This window comes from Coregonus lavaretus (assembly GCF_964263955.1).
Source record: "Coregonus lavaretus genome assembly, chromosome: 26".
NCBI classification, from domain to species: Eukaryota; Metazoa; Chordata; class Actinopteri; order Salmoniformes; family Salmonidae; genus Coregonus; species Coregonus lavaretus.
In genome coordinates, this window is record NC_140013.1 from 18,757,708 (window position 1) to 18,773,909 (window position 16,202).

The 16,202-nt window shown below is 44.1% G+C and overlaps 1 protein-coding gene across 3 annotated transcripts in view; it reads right to left on the reverse strand.

Moving 5' to 3' along the window:
• The window catches only part of LOC311101862 (stAR-related lipid transfer protein 13-like), a gene marked incomplete at its 5' end in the record, with an annotated part of 95,345 nt that overhangs the window by 39,327 nt on the left and 39,816 nt on the right, over positions 1–16,202 (reverse strand). The window contains one exon of one of the 3 annotated variants that reach the window (XM_084143082.1): positions 8,893–9,039. The exons of 1 other annotated variant lie outside the window; for it this stretch is intronic. In XM_084143082.1, coding sequence (XP_083999208.1) covers positions 8,893–9,016 — 124 coding nt within the window. Of the gene's footprint in view, positions 1–3,049; positions 3,213–8,892; positions 9,040–16,202 lie in introns of those variants that run through there. One more of the 3 variants, XM_084143081.1, reaches the window with a different exon arrangement.

Sequence of the window (16,202 nt, forward strand, 5' to 3'; positions counted from 1 at the left end):
TTTGTCTGTCCACAGAAACAGCTAAACATGAATCCACTGACTCCTCTGAGATGTTGGAGGCCAGCTATCTATCTCACTCTGAGAATCCAGACAGTGTATGTTCTGACTCCTGCCAGGGACAGTGACTAAATGAGGACTAAACTCTGGCAGAGGCTTTACTGCTGACTGATGGAGAGCTCTCTGCTCTACTCTGAGGTGAAATGTGGCCAGACTTCGATCCAGTTCCAGGGCCCACAGCCTGCCTCTCACACCTGCAGGGAGAGGAGGAGGAGGGGAGGGGAGACCCGCCTTTATCACCTCTGTTGTTATGCATGCCTCCCTCCTCTCCCCCCGACCTGCTCCACCCCCATGTAAGCCATCCACAGCCCTCCGGGTCAAATACACAGGGAGGCACAGGGAGGGACTGCAGCTCCTCTCCTATCAGGTCAAACTCTCTCTGTGGACTCATGTTGGACACAATAGAACCCTAATGACAGACCAGGGAACACACACACACATAGTTGACTAATCCTGTGAGCAGATAATGGCAGCAGAGTAACGAAGGCTGAAGGTCAAGTTTGTCATTGTTTGACCATAAACTAATTCATACTGTTTACTGTGCTGGCTGTTGCCAGGCACATTATCTTCTACTCACAGATGTCTTATTGCTTAACCGTTTTGTTAGTTCCTCTATTGTATTGCTACAGTGCCTTTAGAAAGTATTCATACCCCTTGACTTATTCCACATTTTGTTGTGTTATAGCCTGAATTCAAAATTTATTCAATAGCTATTTTTTTCTTACCCATTTACACACAATACCCCATAATGACAAAGTGAAAACATGTTTTTCTAAATTTTTTAAATTGTATTGAAAATGAGCTACAGATATATCTAATGTACATAAGTATTCACACCCTGAGTCAATACATGTTAGAATCACCGTTGGCAGATATTACAGCTGTGAGTCTTTCTGGGTATGTCTAAGAACTTGGATTGTACAATATTTGCAAATTATTCTTTTAAAAATTCTTCAAGCTCTGTCAAGTTGGTTGTTGATCATTGCTAGACAGTCATTTTCAAGTCTTGCCATAGATTTTCAAGCTGATTTAAGTCAAAACTGTAACTAGGCCACTCAGGAATATTCAACGTCGTCTTGGTAAGCAACTCCAGTGTATATTTGGACTTGTGATTTAGGTTATTGTCCTGCTGAAAGGTGAATTTGTCTCCCAGTGTCTGGTGGAAAGCAGACTGAACCTGGTTTTCCTCTAGGATTTTGCCTTTGCTTAACTCTATTCTGTTTCTTTTTATCCTAAAAAACTCCCTAGTCCTTGCCGATGACAAGCATACCCATAACATGATGCAGCCACCATCATGCTTGAAAAAATAGTGAGTGGTACTCAGTGATGTGTTTTGTTGGATTTGCCCCAAACATAACGGTTTGTATTCAGCCACATTTTTTGCAGTTTTACTTTAGTGCCTTATTGCAAACAGGATGCATGTATTCTGTACAGGATTCCTTCTTTTCACTCTGTCAATTAAGTTAGTATTGTGGAGTAACTACAATGTTGTTGATCCATCCTCAGTTTTCTCTTATTACAGCCATTAAACTCTGTAACAGTTTTAAAGTCCCCATTGGCCTCATGGTGAAATCCCTGAGTGGTTTCCTTCCTCTCTGGAATAGCTTGTCATGCTCCCAACACACTGCACTTACTGTGGTGTTGCCTTAACTTGCGTATAGTATTTAGGATCAATACAACAATTCAGCAACTGAGTTAGGAAGGACGCTTGTATCTTTGTAGTTACTGGGTGTATTGATACACCATCTAAAGTGTGACTAATAACTTCACCATGCTCAAAGGTATATTCAATGTCTGCTACCATAGGTGCCCTACTTTGCGAGGCATTGGCAAACCTCCCTGGTCTTTGTTGTTTAATCAGTGTTTGAAATTCACTGCTCGACTGAGGGACCTTACAGATAATGTGTGGGGTACAGAGATGAGGTGGTCATTCAAAAATCATGTTAAACACTATTATTGCACACAGAGTGAGTCCATGCAACTTATTATGTGACTTGTTAAGCACATTTTTTCTCCTGAACTTATTTAGGCTTGCCAAATCAATGGGGTTGAATACTTATTGACTCAATACATTTCAGCTTTAAATGTTTAATTAATTTGTAAACATTTCTAAAAACATAATTCCACTTTGACATTATCGGGTATTGTGTGTAGGCCAGTGACACAAAATCTACATTTAATCAATTTTAAATTCAGGCTGTAACACAACAAAATGTGGAAAAAGTCAAGGGGTGTGAATACTTTCTGAAGACACTGTAGGTCAGCTAACAAAGTTCAGGTGGGGCTGATAAGGATTAGCTTGTCATGCTCCCAACACACTGCGCTTACTGTGGTGTTGCCTTAACTTGTGTATCGTATTTAGGATCAATAAAACAATTCAGCGACCACACCAACTGACACAGCCCCGGTATGTATTATGTGTTACATACCTAGGGAATAGTGCACATAATCAATCCTCTGGAATGTAGGAACACTGTGGTGTGCTAGTCTACAACACCAATATTAGTCACCCTTTACACAGCTTGCTAAATGTGTTATTAAGTTAAGCAACACTAGAGTTACTTCCTGACTGACAGAGTACAGCACCTTGCCATGTCCTTACACACTGACAGACTGACAGACACTAGCTTGCGCTCATGTCCTCACACACACTAGCAGAGCAGAGCTGCTGCTGGATCAAACTATAGGCTGACTAGATAACCATGACAGACTATGGCTCTCTGTCTCTGAACTTCATAGAGGAACTAGGAACTATCTGGTTGTCCATCACAATGTCAGTCTTCAGCAGCCTTCATATGGTCAACATCCACCATCATAATACTGTGAGTGTCCAGAAGATATCATACTTAGAGTGAGTTTCCACCACCACTCCTACTACAGTAGCCACTCAACTAGCTCTAGTCATGGGCGTTACATGCGGCTTGCTGACGCTTAAGGCTGTCAGCAAGCCGCACATAACACCCTGGACCAGAGCTACCCCTCCTCCTCCTACCTCCAGCTATCCTCCGGAGCAGCTGTTGCCGGGCAATGATGCGTCCTAGGCGGTATCCGGAGCGACGGCGGTGGTGGTCCATCCTTAGGTAGATATCCTGGCTCTCTTGGGTCATACTGCCCAGACAGTCCTGGCTGTCCTGACTCATACTGCTGCCCGGCCCCTGGGGCTCAGAGTCTCTGTCAGACAGATCCCTGTACATGACTGCTACTACAGCACTGGCACTGCTAGACTGACACACACACTACACTGGCCCCTGTCTGATAAACACGCTCTCTCAGAGGATCCAGCAGCAGAAGGCTTCACATCCAGGCGCTAGCAGCCCAGTGTGATCTGAAAGGCTGGGGCTCGGAAGGAGAGCTGAGAGGCTATAGGAGGGGAGGGAGGAGGAGTGCCAGGACAACACTACACCTCTCCAGGTCAGGTGACCAGACAGCAGCCAGTGGCAGATCAGTACTTGGAGTACTGCCCACCTTGTTGAGCTCAATCCAGGGTCTGTCTATGTGAGAGAGGGAGTGGAACCGACTGAACGGCTGAATGTGGGTCTGGAGGGAAATATAAATACCAGAAGAATGCCTGTGAACTGAGTAAGCACAGAGAGGAGGGAGGGAGGAGGACGAGACAGGGAGGAGGACATGGGAGGGCTTAGAAAAACAGTATTGTTAGGAGCCGCCCTGCCCAAAACAATCCTCTGCTGTGGAGTGTGGACCTGCACACAGGTGCCAAGTTTACTCAGGAGAAGCCACACTGACAAATGGACTCAGGTAAAAGACAGAGGAGAAAGAATGAAGAGAGTGAAGAGAAGGCGAGAGCTGAACGAGAGGAAGAATTTCCACAACAACCCTCTCTCCACCCCCAGGCCCCCGCCCACGCCCCTACTCCAACACCATTCCCAGCCCGTCTCCATTCACAGTGGGGGTCAACAGGACAGGAAGCCTGTGGCACCTTGTGAAGAAGAAACCATTGAGCCTAAACACCTGGATTATAATTAATCTCAACTCTACACAATTGGTTAATGCAGACCCCAATAAGCTTTCTGGTTCATTAAAACAGCCCACTACAATAGCCTGAGTGTCAGACTGTTTCTGCTCTCTTGCCAACTCCTTATGGAATTGTCATGCCAAAATGTTTGGCTTGACAATGACAATCAAGTAGGCAAGAGCATTAAACAGATCTGGGACCAGGCTACCGCCACAACACTACAGACGCTAGAATTTGAGATTGAGATATGATGATAAGATACAGTTGTCAATAGTGAAGTTTAAACGAAATAGTTATAAAAGTAGATCTTGACACTTTCTAACCTTCCAGTAGTGATGTTGAGTTTGGAACAGGATGGAACAACAGACGTCATCATTCACACTTAAAATAGAGTCCACATCCTTGCAAACAGACCAGACCCACCCACTCCCAGTCACAGCAGGCCACTCTGGTGGTGTCACCCTCTCAACACACAGGCTGCCTGTGTCCTGCAGCACAGGGCTCCACATGGGACTGGAACGGGACAGGGGTAGGAGTGGGACTGGGGCTGCTAGTAAGCACACCACCATGCTAAACAGCCTCCCAAATGGCACCCTTTTCCCTATAGTGCTCTGGTCAAAAGTAGTGCACTATATAGGGAATAGGGTGGTGCCATTTGGGATGCAGTAAACACTCAAACAGCCCCTGTCCCTCTGGCTGGCAGGACCATCCCTGGGCAACAAAGACCACCATTCACCCCCATCTCCCGTCACTTCAGAGCCCCCCAACCCTCTGTATGCTTTCATGCACTACCTCTGGCATGCACTACCTCTGCCCCCCCCCCCCCCCACACACACACACACATACAGACACTAAGGGTGTTAGTTCATGGAAATGAGGGGGTGGAGGTCCCTGTCTCTGGTGTGTTGGGTGGCTGCACTGCTCTGAGCGTTCCTGTAGTCTGAGCTATGTGGTGCTAGGTGCTCTGTGGTGCTAGGTGTTCTGTGTTGCTAGGTGCTCTGTGTTGCTAGGTGCTCTGTATTGCTAGGTGCTCTGTGGTGCTAGGTCCTCTGTGTTGCTAGGTGCTCTGTGTTGCTAGGTGCTCTGTGTTGCTAGGTGCTCTGTGGTGCTAGGTGCTCTGTGGTGCTAGGTGTTCTGTGTTGCTAGGTGCTCTGTGTTGCTAGGTGCTCTGTGGTGCCAGGTCCTCTGTGTTGCTAGGTGCTCTGTGGTGCTAGGTGCTCTGTGTTGCTAGGTGCTCTGTGTGCTAGGTGCTCTGTAGTGCTACGTGCTCTGTGTTGCAAGGTGCTCTGTGTTGCTAGGTGCTCTGTGGTGCTAGGTGCTCTGTGTTGCTAGGTGCTCTGTGTTGCTAGGGGCTCTGTGGTGCTAGGTGCTCTGTGTTGCTAGGTGCTCTGTGTTGGTAGGTGCTATGTGTAGGGTATTACAGCACGTCCTCAATGTGGTGCTAGGTGCTCTGTATTGCTAGGTGCTCTGTGATGCTAGGTGCTCTGTGTCGGGTACTACAGCACGTCCTCTATGTGTTGCTAGGGGCTCTGTGTGCTAGGTGCTCTGTGTTGCTAGGTGCTCTGTGTGCTAGGTGCTCTGTGTGGGTACTACAGCACGTCCTCTATGTGGTGCTAGGTGCTCTGTGTTGCTAGGTGCTCTGTGTTGCTAGGTGCTCTGTGATGCTAGGTGCTCTGTGTTGATAGGTGCTCTGTGTTGCTAGGTGCTCTGTGATGCTAGGTGCTCAGTGTTGCTAGGTGCTCTGTGATGCTAGGTGCTCTGTGTTGCTAGGTGCTCTGTGATGCTAGGTGCTCTGTGTTGATAGGTGCTCTGTGTCGGGTACTACAGCACATCCTCTATGTGTTGCTAGGTGCTCTGTGTGTTGGCTGCTGCGGCAGCTGTAAACCTTTCAAACCTGTCTGCCCTGCCTACACTCCACAACCAGCTAAACAGCCAGCCAGCCTCACACCAAACTCAATCTAGAAAATTTGAACTATGATATATCCCACAACATTGTTAACATTTCCATTATTTATCCCAACGTTGTAGTAGGGTTGAAACCAGGGTTGGATGTAGTATTACTAGGTGTCTGGAACCAGGACTGATCAGAGATTAGAGGCAACTGGGTAAATGTTTAGGCTGCATGGCTCTGGCTTTGGTCTGGCTCCTGTCCTGAGGTAGCCTCAGAATGACTGACGAATTCCACTCCATGATCCAAATAACCAACCCGTTAGACTGGGTCTGATGCTGGGCTGCAGTAGAAATGTCCTCTTTGATTCGAAGAACTGAGGACATTTCAAAGAGAGAACCCTCAGGACAGATATGACTGTAGCAGGTGCTTTCATTTTAAGGACACAGCAACTGCAGTCTTGGCTGGGAGTCTCTTATTCATGCCAAGCACATGTTCTAGAGCAGGTGCCAACTGAAGAGAGCCTCTATCCCTCAACGACCCTCAATGTCAGCCAGGTCTTCTCATGGAGCTGGATTATAGGACATGTAACTATTATTTATGTAATATATGTTAGAATTATTCCTCAGTAAAATCACAAACCAACAGGCATCTCTATGACCAGACCATTGCCAAAGAGGTGCTGGTACTCAGTGGTCTCATAAAAATATAATAGATGTGTTAGAATTATGACTCATTATGAAAGCAATAGACCACCAGCCAGCCAGGTCTGATCGACGCATGCACACACACAGGCCAGACAGTCAGCTGTATCCAGCCCATAAACGGCCCCTGATTGTTTAGTGTGCTTCTAAACAGACAGCAGGCCAAGGCCTGTAGGAGGTCCAATGGATGGGCTGCTAGATGCATGGCACCATGGCATATCACCAGGGTACAAATATGGAATAGAATGTTAGATTAATGTGTCAACCTTTCAAACAACACAGCAACAACGAAGCAACAATGCAGCCACAGGGCTCTAAAGGCAGTTAAATCAGAGAGGTGTTTCAGTACTGCACAGCTGAGATGGACTGACAGGGTTTAAACTACATTAAATACACAGAGACAGACATGCTGCTAAAACAAGACAAAGACAGTATTGTGAAGGTTGATCACACATATCACCTATAGTGTAGCAATAAAATATGCTTATAGAGGCGGTTTTCCACCACTGTTGTGTCATCTGCAAACTTAATGATGGTGTTGGAGTCGTGCCTATATAGTCCAGGACTGTGTCCGGGAAACAGAACTGACACCAATCTGATTCAATTACAATCTCCTGGTACAGTTGAGGTCAACTTCTATCACATAACATTATAACGTCATTATAACACTGAAATACAGATGGAGAACGGAATCCCTCTCAGATAGTTCATAACCTACTAGACTACTGGACTGTCCTACTGTATGGATAATTTGACTGGCACCACCTAATGGTGTACTGGGCTCTCTACACACACAGTCCATGCTTCAGCAGCTCCTTAGAAAATACAATATCATTCTCCCAGCAAGCAGCTCCAGCTGTATTTTAAATCTCTGACAGAAAGGTACCTGAAGGAAATAACTATCAGTGGATGTCCCAAATGGCATCCTATTCCCTGTATAGTGCTCTACTTTTTACCCGAACCTTATAGGCCCTGGTCAAACGTAGTGCACTATATAGGGAATGATATTTGGGATGCATAATCTTCACATTTGAATTATAAGGCAAACTAATCTAGGAAACACCCTCTAACCATTAAGTATAGCCTTCAGCAGCAGTGACAGTAGGGAGTCTGGTCTCTACTCCACAGTTTCATACCTCTTCTACATGCTTAGCACAAACTCACATTGGGATAATAATGGGTCTTGCTTTGGTGCTACATTTGAGAAAATTATTCACATATATTGTGATATTGTTTTACTTTCATCCAAATTAATCATTATAACAATAAATAAGAAGTAAAACTGTATTGCAAATTGTTTTGGGAAATTCTAGTTATTATTGTAAATTAGAAGATCTTTAAACAAACAAATAAATAAGAGCGAAGTAAATCACATGTGAAACTAAGGTAAGTACACCTGGTGAACACATGTTAATGGATATGATTATTGTAGAAGAGTAATTATGAGGACAACTATGCAGAATGTATTCTGTGCATATAGCCTGCATTTACACAGACAGCCCAATTCTGATCTTTTTTTCACTAATTGGTATTTTGACCAATCAGATCAGCTCTGAAAAAGATCTGATGTGAAAAGTCAAAAGACCAATTAGTGGAAGAAAGATCTGAATTGGGCTGCCTGTGTCAAACAACCAATGAGTGGTATGATGAATAGTTTAAAGCAGCAATCTGCAGTAGAAACAATAACAAAGCATTTTCCTCATCCCTGTTTCGTAAAAAAGCTGAGGGATGGGGCTGGATAAATAACCACTAAAATTCATAGACAGAGATATGGATGCAAGGACTGACCATCCATGATATCACAATTATAGTTGTAACCATGTTTTGAGGCTATATCGTTTTTGTTTACATTAACTTTGTTTACAGACATTGCAGTAAAACAAGCCTATATTTTTGGTTCTGATGGGGTATGACAGTTGAACTAAGCTCATTTGAGGCATTTATAAGATATATTCTTCAAGAATCAATGGGTAAGGTTACATATAATTAATGTATAAGTCCAAAAAATGGATCTAGCAACTGCTGATTGTCCTTTAACATTCACTTGATCGATTGTGATTAGAAAATTAACTATAATGGCCCGGTTTGTAACTTTGTGTGCTTATTAAGCTATTTGTTTAATAAAACAGTTCTGTGCTAGAATCTGTCTATGTAAAATTATTTTTTTTAATCTAACAAAGTTAAGAATGGCTATTTTCTTACAGCATAAATAAATATCAAATAAATATTGTGTGTATTCAATACTACACCGATACTTTTTGGAGACTGACCTGCGAGTCTTCGCTCCCTGACATTTTTCCAAAGTAGATCCCAGGCTTTCGACGTGGAATCGCGCAGCGTCTCACTGAAACACCGCCGCAGCTTCAGTTTCATCGACTTGCGTTTAGTTGTCATAGTAAATCCGTGAGTCCATCATAATAAAATAAATCCCGGTCCTCATGAACCAGTTATTGCGTCATTCATCTGAATGCATCACCTGCGCTCGCGGCGATGCTTCCTCGCCTAATTAGTACTGAGTTACAGTCGCAGAGTAGAGTGTAACCATTAATTAACCAGCCATAAATTTGACCGAAGAACAGATACATGTTCCATATAAAGTATCCATCTTTGCCAAGTCCTTCAGTTAAACGATATTTAACTCACTGCATAGAAGAGAATCGACAGAACGATTCGGCACCCCCCTTGCCAGACAAAGCTAGGACCAGATGTGTGGCTGTTTGAAGTTTCCACCACGGTGACGGTCAGTCTATATGCATAGATAGACTACACTAGCTGCTCTCTCTCCCTCCCTCTATCTTTCACCCCTCCACTTCCCTCCCTCCCTCCCTTCTTCCCGCTCACTCATCAGGCTACTCTCACTTTCACTACACTAAATAGAGCTTTCACTCTTGTGACTAATAGGTAATAACCATGGAATGTTACAGCAAAATTGGAATTAGGGCTACATCAAAATTGATTTATAGAGATGTTGGGTTTTATGTAAAAATAAAATGTAAAAACGTGAGTTAAAATGAAGTGTATTTTTGATTCTGATACACAAACTTATCAGAGGTCACACCCCCCTGAAGGAGAGGAAAGTTAAGCCTTATTGACTTTGCTGTGTCAATACCGCACCAGACATTATAGTGACTTTGCTGTATCAATATCACACCAGACATTATAGTGACTTTGCTGTATCAATACCACACCAGACATTATAGTGGCTTTGCTGTGTCAATATCACACCAGACATTATAGTGACTTTGCTGTATCAATACCACACCAGACATTATAGTGGCTTTGCTGTGTCAATATCACACCAGACATTATAGTGACTTTGCTGTGTCAATACCACACCAGACATTATAGTGACTTTGCTGTGTCAATACCACACCAGACATTATAGTGACTTTGCTGTGTCAATACCACACCAGACATTATAGTGACTTTGCTGTGTCAATACCACACCAGACATTATAGTGACTTTGCTGTGTCAATACCGCACCAGACATTATAGTGACTTTGCTGTATCAATATCACACCAGACATTATAGTGACTTTGCTGTATCAATACCACACCAGACATTATAGTGGCTTTGCTGTGTCAATATCACACCAGACATTATAGTGACTTTGCTGTGTCAATACCACACCAGACATTATAGTGACTTTGCTGTGTCAATACCACACCAGACATTATAGTGACTTTGCTGTGTCAATACCACACCAGACATTATAGTGACTTTGCTGTGTCAATACCACACCAGACATTATAGTGACTTTGCTGTGTCAATACCACACCAGACATTATAGTGGCTTTGCTGTGTCAATACCACACCAGACATTATAGTGACTTTGCTGTATCAATACCACACCAGACATTATAGTGACTTTGCTGTGTCAATACCACACCAGACATTATAGTGACTTTGCTGTGTCAATACCACACCAGATATTATAGTGGCTTTGCTGTGTCAATACCACACCAGACATTATAGTGACTTTGCTGTGTCAATACCACACCAGACATTATAGTGACTTTGCTGTGTCAATACCACACCAGACATTATAGTGGCTTTGCTGTGTCAATACCACACCAGACATTATAGTGACTTTGCTGTATCAATACCACACCAGACATTATAGTGACTTTGCTGTGTCAATACCACACCAGACATTATAGTGACTTTGCTGTGTCAATACCACACCAGACATTATAGTGACTTTGCTGTGTCAATACCACACCAGACATTATAGTGACTTTGCTGTGTCAATACCACACCAGACATTATAGTGACTTTGCTGTATCAATATCACACCAGATATTATAGTGGCTTTGCTGTGTCAATATCATATTAAGTTAAACCAGATATTATTGTGACAGAGGACAAGGAGCAACAACCGGTTCAGTCTGGAGTAGAGTACTCCATGTGACTTCAATGGTTTTCATATAGAAAGTACAGTGTAGAAGTAGTGTAATAACGGTCAACATAGCTGAACCTCAGCAGGCAGTGATACAGTAATACAATTCTCTCATATCTATAATACACAACAACTCTCTCTCTCTCTCTCTCTCTCTCTCTCTCTCTCTCTCTCTCTCTCTCTCTCTCTCTCTCTCTCTCTCTCTCTCTCTCTCTCTCTCTCTCTCTCTCTCTCTGTGTCTCTGTCTCTCTCTCTTCCTCTCTCTCTCTCTCTCTCTTCCTCTCTCTCTCTCTCTCTCTCTCTCTCTCCCTCCCTCCCTCTCCAGCTGGGATAACATTACTTAATTTCCACCAAGACATTCACTGCTCTGCCCAGGGTCAGCACCAGGCTTCATCATACTGGAGAACAACACACTGCAGGGTCAGCACCAGGCTATATCATACTGGAGAACAACACACTGCAGGGTCAGCACCAGGCTATATCATACTGGAGAACAACACACTGCAGGGTCAGCACCAGGCTATATCTTACTGGAGAACAACACACTGCAGGGTCAGCACCAGGCTATATCATACTGGAGAACAACACACTGCAGGGTCAGCACCAGGCTATATCATACTGGAGAACAACACACTGCAGGGTCAGCACCAGGCTATATCTTACTGGAGAACAACACACTGTTGCTTTTTCTATAAAGGCTACTAACTGTGCTATGCATGGAACTCCTCAGCAGTGACCTGCTTGTTACTATTTTCAGCCCCACTTGTTCAGGCCCCATTGGGCAGAATGCCACCTGCAGGAACACACACATGCACACACTGAATTGACCCCAACCCTGGTTTGAAACCCTCCACCACCCAGAACAACGGCTGTTGTTATCTCTGTAGAATATTATGGCTAGACTGAGACAGACAGACAGACAGACAGACAGACAGACAGACAGACATACAGACATACAGAGAGAGAGAGAGAGAGAGAGAGAGAGAGAGAGAGAGAGAGAGAGAGAGAGAGAGAGAGAGAGAGAGAGAGAGAGAGAGAGAGAGAGAGAGAGAGAGAGAGAGAGGAAATATCAATCATCAGGAGCAGGGCTTCCCCCTCTCCCCTCATCTCCTCTCTGACTCTCTGAATGTTTGTTTTGGACAGGCCACTTCACAAACCACTCACTTCTCATCTCATTGAGAAACTGGCAACTTCTCAGAGAGCTAGTTTACTTCTTTGCTGTCTCTCTCTTTCTCCATCCCTCTCTCTTTCTCCATCTCTCTCTCACTTTCTCCATCTCTCTCTCTCTCATGTTTACATTTTTATGTGTCTGTGTGTGTGTGTGTGTGCGTGGGTGCATGTGTGTGTGGAATGTTGTCAGATCGGGCGGTGGGAAAATCCCAGATGTGGGGAAGCTGATTCTGCTCTGTGATTGGATGATGAGGTCCCAGGCCACGCCCCCTCAATAGTCGGGGGGATTAAACTCCCAACCTAATGGAAACAAGACACACCAGGGAACTCTCACGCCCCCGACTCCCCCCTCACCCCGCTCTTACAGGCCCATCTCAGTCATGCACTATACATTTCCTAACCATATATTCCCAAGACGCTTTTCCATTTTTCCAGAGGAGCAACTTGTAGGTTTACACACACACACACACACACACACACACACCATGACGATGACAGTATGACAGACCCATCTAAAGTCAGCCTGCTGCTAAAGTATGTCACTTTTAGTCGTACTAGACTATAATAGACTGTTAGTTTCAGGATTGTAATAACAGAAGTGACCACTCAAAGGCCTACAGAGTGTAACTGGCAAGCCAAGCTAACATGACTATTGTTTCTTCATTGTTAAACAAGAGGAGAATGACATGGCATGTAATGTTGTCAAGCCTGGATCTGTTAAGGCTGTTAGCCACAATAATCCATGGGAACACATTTACTGTCTGCACCACCTGGCTTTTATTAGCACTGAACCCCTTTTGTTATTGGAGGGTGTTTGTAGCTGTAACAGTGTTACAGCTATGTACAGGTGAAAGCACAGAGCTGTGTAAAGCTCCTGCTGCATGCTTCCTCACAGCCAAGCTCCACTGGACAAACACAGCCAGGATAGGACAGACAGACTGACTGCCATTGAACAGGGGTGGAGGCAGTCATGCTGGCTGTGTAGGCATGTCCCAGAGCAGAGCAGAGTCCTGGAGCGTTAGTGGCCTTCCTGCCTCATTAACTCTGACTAAACCCTGTTCTCTTCCTGTTCTCTCTCTGGTTTGAGGCACCCTTTTCCCTATTCCAGAGCTCTGGTCAAAAGTAGTGCACTATATAGGGAAGAGGGTGCATTTGTGACAAGGTCCAGGCAGCATGGACTAACTGTTCACTATGGCACCATCAAACTACAGGATGGATTTATATTTGGTCATTCATTCTTATAATGATGGGGATTTCATGGCCATGCTCATGGTTTTATATAGGATAGGAGGCATCAGAAGTAATGTGGCATTTCAAATGACAAAAGCTTAAATACAACATTACTAATGAAGGTTTCTAGTAGTAGTTTGAAGTAGTTGAAGTAGTGACAGTGTAAAGTAAGTAAAACATATATTTTTAAGTAAAAATACTTTAAAGTACTACTTAAGTAGTTTTTTTTGGGTATCTGTACTTTACTATTTATATTTTTGACAACTTTTACTTTTACTTCACTACATTTCTAAAGACAATCATGTACTTTTTATTCCATACATTTTCCCTGACACCCAAAAGTACTTGTTACATTTTGAATGCTTAGCAGGACAGGAAAATGGTCAAATTCATACACTTCTCAAGAGAACATCCCTGGTCGTCCCTACTGCCTCTGATCTGGCGGACTCACTAAACACATGCTTGGTTTGTAAATGATGTCTAAGTGTTGGAGTGTGCCCCTAGCTATCTGTAAATTATGTCTAAGTGTTGGAGTGTGCCCCTAGCTATCTGTAAATGATGTCTAAGTGTTGGAGTGTGCCCCTAGCTATCTGTAAATTATGTCTAAGTGTTGGAGTGTGCCCCTAGCTATCTGTAAATTATGTCTAAGTGTTGGAGTGTGCCCCTAGCTATCTGTAAATTATGTCTAAGTGTTGGAGTGTGCCCCTGGCTATCTGTAAATGATGTCTAAGTGTTGGAGTGTGCCCCTAGCTATCTGTAAATGATGTCTAAGTGTTGGAGTGTGCCCCTAGCTATCTGTAAATTATGTCTAAGTGTTGGAGTGTGCCCCTAGCTATCTGTAAATTATGTCTAAGTGTTGGAGTGTGCCCCTAGCTATCTGTAAATTATGTCTAAGTGTTGGAGTGTGCCCCTAGCTATCTGTAAATTATGTCTAAGTGTTGGAGTGTGCCCCTGGCTATCTGTAAATGATGTCTAAGTGTTGGAGTGTGCCCCTAGCTATCTGTAAATTATGTCTAAGTGTTGGAGTGTGCCCCTAGCTATCTGTAAATTATGTCTAAGTGTTGGAGTGTGCCCCTAGCTATCTGTAAATGATGTCTAAGTGTTGGAGCGTGCCCCTGGCTATCTGTAAAGAAAAAAAGAAAAAAAAGAAAACGGTGCCGTCTGGTTTGCTTACTATAAGGAATTTTATACTTAAGTATATTTAAAACCAAATACTTTTAGACTTTTACTCAAGTAGTATTTTACTGGGTGACTTTCACTTTTGAGTGATTTTCTATTAATGTATCTTAAATGCGGAAGACACGTTTCAGTTGAATGCATTCAGTTGTACAACTGACTAGGTATCCCCCTTTCCCTTTACTCAAGTATGTAAATTGTGTACTTTTTCCACCACTGAGTAGTTCCTCACATCTTCTCCTAAGCCTAAAAAGAAGAGTCACTCTAATGACTGTATATTTGGGAGATAGTCTTTTTAAAACCTAGGACAGTTTTTTTCTTCTGTCAAACAGTCTGGCTGGTCTGTGGACTCAGGAAACCGCAAGTTATTTTCCATCTTTCCCCGTGTGGAATGTTTCATGCTCTGGTCAGGCCAGGAGCTCTTTATAAAGCTACACATGACGACTGGCTAGTAAATATAACACATGATGTCATAGATCGGACAGTACTGGCCAATGAGAGGAGGGGGAGTGAATAACAGTATAATGACATGAAAACAGGTTTTCCAGGAGTTCCAAGTTCTGAGCGTCGCCACTACTGACACATCAACACAGTCCAGACCTGCTGTCTATTATAGTATTCTAAGGTCGCTAAATGGATTAAAATGCTGAATGTCCTGGTCACATTCACTGGTAAACACAAACGAGCACACACAGCCCCTTCACTGAATATAGGCCACCTTGGAGAGAACACCTGTTTTCTATTGAGGCCACAGCAACGACATGCTTCATCCAGTCGGTGATCCTTCATCCACTTCTCCATAACACTGTCGTTACGTCCCAAACGACACCCTATACTCCTATGTAGGGCACTACTTTTAACCATGGCCCATATGGCTCTGGTCAAAAGTAGTGCACTATGTAGGGAATACGTCATGTACTTCTGTATAGAATCTATAGATCCGTCCTGACATCTCTGTTCCAGATCTGTCGCTGGTCATCTTCTCCGACCGGGCCTGGTGAGTATCAGCTATCACTTTACTCCCCAACCCCGCTCACACACACACACACACACACACACACACACACATATACCCTCTACTAGACTCCCCCTCACCTACTCCCCCTCTGTCCTCTTCACCCTCTGTCCCTCTCATGACCTTGACTGACACCATACATAGATGTGATCATAAACACATAAGTAAGATAGGGACTGTCTGAGTTCAACATGTTCACCCTCAGAATAAGTTCTGCCTGTGTTCTGTCTACGGTTCTACAGGTGATATCCCATTCTCCCTCATCATCAATCCTGTGTGTGTGTGTGTGTGTGTGTGTGTGTGCGTGTGTGTGTGTGTGTGTGTGTGTGTGTGTGTGTGTGTGTGTGTGTGTGTGCGTGTGACAGCCTGGGAGCGTCCTGGTAGAGGAGAAGAGAGGCTGCAGCTGTTTAGGGTCACTGGCAGAAGGCAAAGAGGGTGAGAAAAGGGTTGAGGGTGGAAGAGCAAGAGAGAGGTTGCGGAGAGATGTAGCGGGGGAGAGAGAGAGAGGCTAGGGAGAAAGAGAGAGAGAGAAGGAAAGAGAGGAAAGAGGGAAGAGGCCTAGGTTTGGGAAGGCAGCTGGGAACAATG